This window comes from Loa loa, assembly GCF_000183805.2.
Source record: "Loa loa unplaced genomic scaffold supercont3.87, whole genome shotgun sequence".
NCBI classification, from domain to species: Eukaryota; Metazoa; Nematoda; class Chromadorea; order Rhabditida; family Onchocercidae; genus Loa; species Loa loa.
The window spans coordinates 42,139-46,841 of NW_018108267.1; the positions used below are offsets into that span (position 1 = coordinate 42,139).

At 28.0% G+C, this 4,703-nt stretch overlaps 1 protein-coding gene across 1 annotated transcript in view; it reads left to right on the forward strand.

The window, feature by feature from the left end:
- Positions 1-2,863: 2,863 nt before the first annotated feature.
- The window catches only part of LOAG_17522 (hypothetical protein), a gene marked incomplete at its 3' end in the record, with an annotated part of 2,369 nt that continues 529 nt past the window's right edge, over positions 2,864-4,703 (forward strand). The window contains exons 1-3 of the mRNA XM_020450183.1: positions 2,864-3,016; positions 3,829-4,014; positions 4,606-4,701. Coding sequence (XP_020306167.1) covers positions 2,902-3,016; positions 3,829-4,014; positions 4,606-4,701 — 397 coding nt within the window. The 5' untranslated portion in view covers positions 2,864-2,901. The remainder of the gene's footprint in view (positions 3,017-3,828; positions 4,015-4,605; positions 4,702-4,703) is intronic.

Sequence of the window (4,703 nt, forward strand, 5' to 3'; positions counted from 1 at the left end):
TAGTAGTAGTAGTAGTAGTAGTAGTAGTAGTAGTAGTAGTAGTAGTAGTAGTAGTAGTAGTAGTAGTAGTAGTAGTAGTAGTAGTAGTAGTAGTAGTAGTAGTAGTGGTAGTAGTAGTAGTACCATCACTTTGGGTGGCATCAATTGTAATGGATGAAAGTGGTGACGTGCATTTGATTGAATGACGAAAAGATGGCAATAGTTTGCACATTAATGTGGTAGTAGATAGCATTGCACCCTATAGATGTGATTAAGCATTTTAAGAATGATGAAAGATGAGCAAAAGGAAAGTCAATGCTTTACAGCTAGCTTTACTGCAAATAGCGTAATTTGCTTCTTAAGCTATAGCAATGAATTGGAAATTGGATGGTTAGTTGGTCGATCTAATCCCTTCTTTTTATGATAGCTTTACATCCTTCTCATTTGATTTTAGTAATCAAATTAAAATTCCCAAAATTGAAAATATCTTTTGTGAAATTTACAATTTGTATTGGTGACAATCAATGCCAATCAAAAATGATTGAAATTATTGAAAATTAAGAATTATTTATTGCCAAACTTTATAGCTGAAAAATGTATTTCTATTTCTATCAAAGTTAAAGCTCATCATTGATTCATAAGATTTTTATTTTGACAAACCTGATTATGGCACAAATACATTTAGAAGGTTAAGATTTAAAAAGATGAAAGTAAATGGTGTAACCTTTGACTTGTCAAATATTCTAAGAGATTTATCCTTTATGTTAGAGCAAGTTAACTGAATTGATGAGACTGTACTTCATTCTACCACTTTTCCTAATTTTTTTTTTTTCACATCAACAACTTGCGCAATTGTCGATTAATTTAAATTTTGTTTAGATTTAAATGTTTCATTATTAACCGTCATATTCTTCACTAGGAATGTTCGAACAATCGAATAATCATCAAATAACCTTTTGCTAATAATCGGATATAGTTTGATATTAATTTCCTAAGGAAAATAATCTCAATCTATTTCAATTTAATCCTCAAATTAATCTCCTCTAATTTATCCAACCAATGGTTATCTTTATAATCATCTTACACTATACTCATTAGGCTCATTATTTCATCTATCATTAAGCTTTTTATTTTAAATTGCTTAACGTAAGTATTTTATTATTTTCACTCATCATTTTTTTTTTTTCTCCTAACCTTATCCTCTTTTATTCTCTTTATTCATCATTATTGTGATTTGATCATTACATAAGCTATCACATCTCAGTGATACCTTTACATACTCTCATTACCATTTCCACTCTAACTAATTGCGCACTTCTAAAATATTACACTATCCGAAGTTCTAGAGAAGTTAATTCAACAAGAATGTCGAAAAAATGAGTTAAAGAGTAGATAGATTATACTTTTTTTTTCTTTTTGCTCTCATAACATTGTGTAATTGTTTACTTTCAACAATCAATCACAATTCTTCAACTACTGCTAACTGTCTCATAGCTATCAATTTTTGTCAACTAAACAGCTAACTCTCCCATTCTTTATAACAACTTGTTGTAAAGATAAAAGTTGTAATATTGTATTATGCTGGAACAAGTTTAAATCAAAGATACAGATATTTAGTATTAACAGATAGACAGATAGATAAATATGAAGGAACACTATCTCATCTCTTAGTCATTTTTTTTTTTTCAGAAGTTTTTCAACAAATTTTACTGTGTTAATTTTTTTTCTTTTCAATTTTACAATTAATTGATTGAATAGAATCGAGATAATCCAATAGTTTCAGTCTTCTAAGAGATTATAGAAAGAAAAAAATCTCGGAAAATATCCCAAAAAATAAGAAATCTCGGAAAATATTGCTAAAAATACAATAGTAATAGGTAAACAAAAAGGAAAGAGGTTGGATAATGATGTGATGTAATCGTGTTGCTATAATGGTTCTATACTGTAGAAAAATTAAAACTTATATATTTCTCTTCCGAAATCTCTTCCAATTCTTTTCGTAATATATTCGTTCATGAATCATCACATTTTTCTTTTTTCAGAAACTTTCAAAAATGTAATTAATCTTGAAGTACTTTAAAAATTATCTCATAGCATCATTTAAGATTGTATTCACAAATAATTTAGCATTCAACATAGCATTGCTAGTGATGCTACTTTCATTTTATTCATTAATTTACTAATTGATTAATTCAGGAAATAAAAATTCCAGATAAATTTGGGTTATTTATATTTGGCTGATAATAGTTGCTTAATGTGATTAATAATGTTATTGTAAAAATTTTATCAATGATTACTTCAGTTATTATTTTTCCAATTACTGATTAACTGATAAGAACAGTTATGAAGCTTTTTTAAAATGATCTTTTTGTCGAGAGAAAAAAGAAAAAGCAGAAAATGAAAAGTGTTGAAAATGATGAATGAATGAATGAATGGATGGATAAATTTTGTTATCAATATGTTGTTGCTTGTGATAAGAGGATAAATGTGTTGAGGGGAAAAAAAAGTACATTGAATAGCAATAGCACTATGTCAAATATTACAATCAATAAGACTTTAACAAGATAAGTTCTATCCGTTCCATTTCATTTCTTTTAGCTTCTAACTTTTAGCTTTTAGTTCTTATCATTTTGTGTTAAAAATTTTTAAATTTGTGGAAAAAAAAAGTTTGAGAAATTTTAATCTTGTAAAGCTGAAGCAGGAAGGCATGAAATGTTAAAAGATTAATCATTAAATTTAATTTTTTTAAACTTTTTTTTACAAAATATCGTTTCTTTTGATCTTTACTATTTGTATGATAAAATTAGTGATAGAAAGATATGCGAACGTTTTGTACTGATTACTCATAACATTTGCATAATTTATCAAGAAACTTTTTTTTTTCTTTAGCATCAATTGAAGAATACATTTTGAAAAAAAAAAATGCCATTTAAACCGGTGGAGCATCCAAAATGTCCGAAATGCGGTAAATCAGTATATGCTGCAGAGGAAATGAATGCTGGTGGTTACAAATGGCATAAATTTTGCTTCAAATGTGGTTAGTTTCTCTTCTAATTAATTTCCACTAATTGATTTTTGGCCTTTTTTGTCCTTTTTTTTGCCAGAACAAAATTTATCAATAGCATATGGAGTAATTGTAATTTTATGATATTAATTAGATGATATCGCATGATAGTTGAAATTAACAAATTATTTGTGTTAAATTTTACAATTAAATGGCTACTAAACGCATTAGCATTTTATTACGGTGGACATTGGAAATTGTAAGCCATGTTGAATGGTCCTATATTTTGGCTTAATTTTATTAAAGAGAAATCCGATAGAAAAAAAAAAGCAATTTTATTTTGTGTTCTTGATATGGTCCCTTCCTATCTATTCTTTTTTCTTAATTCTAGAATAATCTCGCAATTTTAGTAACCCTTAAGTTAACAATTCACTTTTTTATATTTCAGCTTAGGAATTTTGAAATGAACAAATAATTTGCTTGCTTATTTGGTTTAAATGTTATTTTAGAAAAGTTTGTCTTTGCTTATTCATAGATTTATGGATAAATGATATCCTCTTAAACATTTACTACATTATCTTAAATGGATTTTTAACTAATGATAAAGGCGCATATCGATCAAACAACTGATCAGATCTATCAGAATTCGAAGGATGCTAATGTTGGTGGAAATTGTAAAGTATCGAAATGTGAAATGAACCTGGAACTAAATTATGGCTATCTTGGCAATGATTCATTTTTTTAACTGTTGAAACTAATCTAAGCTAACCTTTTTTTTTTTTTTTTTGATATAGTCTCAGTTGTTCGATTGATCGTTATCACGATACGATACCCATTGTTTGCAGCTATGTGTAACAAATTACTTGACTCAACCAATTGCTGTGAACATCAAGCTGAATTATACTGTAAACAGTGTCATGGTCGAAAATATGGTCCTAAAGGGATCGGTTTTGGAATAGGTGCCGGTGCATTAACTATGGATACCGGAGAGCATTTCGGAAATACCGAAGTGGAAATGACGTTAGTCATTCGTTGGTCCATTTTACGATAAATTGGTGATAATTATCTGTGTTTGAATTTTTGAAATTTAATTTTTTTTAACTTTTTGCATAGATCTGATAACTTTATTTTATTACTAACCGAACTGAAGATACAATCACTGGATGAAGATGAAGTTTATCGTTGAATGTAATCAGCATGTCAAATGAGCCGGTTTGATTGGAACTCGGAAATTAACAACATTTCCATAATTTTTCATACCTTTTAATGATACTAAAATTCTCTCTCCTAGCTAAATGCATGTTGTATATCTAACAAATTAATAGTAATAATAATAATAATAATAATGATAATAGCATTTATGAATTAAAAAGCCTATTAGACCGATATGATTGTTGCAAAATAGATCCTAGAACTGCTTTTTTTTGGCGCAAATGTTGTCTATATTTAAAACAAGAATATAGTAACAAATTGATAACCAAAAAAAAAAAAAAACAATCAAATAGGTTAGTTCAGGACACCATAAAATTCATACCGATTTAAGTTATTGTTTGTTAGATCGGTATCAATTGCATGTTATCTTTTACCTTACTATCTTTTCCACCTTTTTCATCGATTTACAGAATTGTGTAACAAATTGTTGGATTCAACAAATGTAGCACCACATGAAGCTGAATTATACTGCAAGCAATGTCATGGTCGAAAGTTTGGCCCAAAAGGT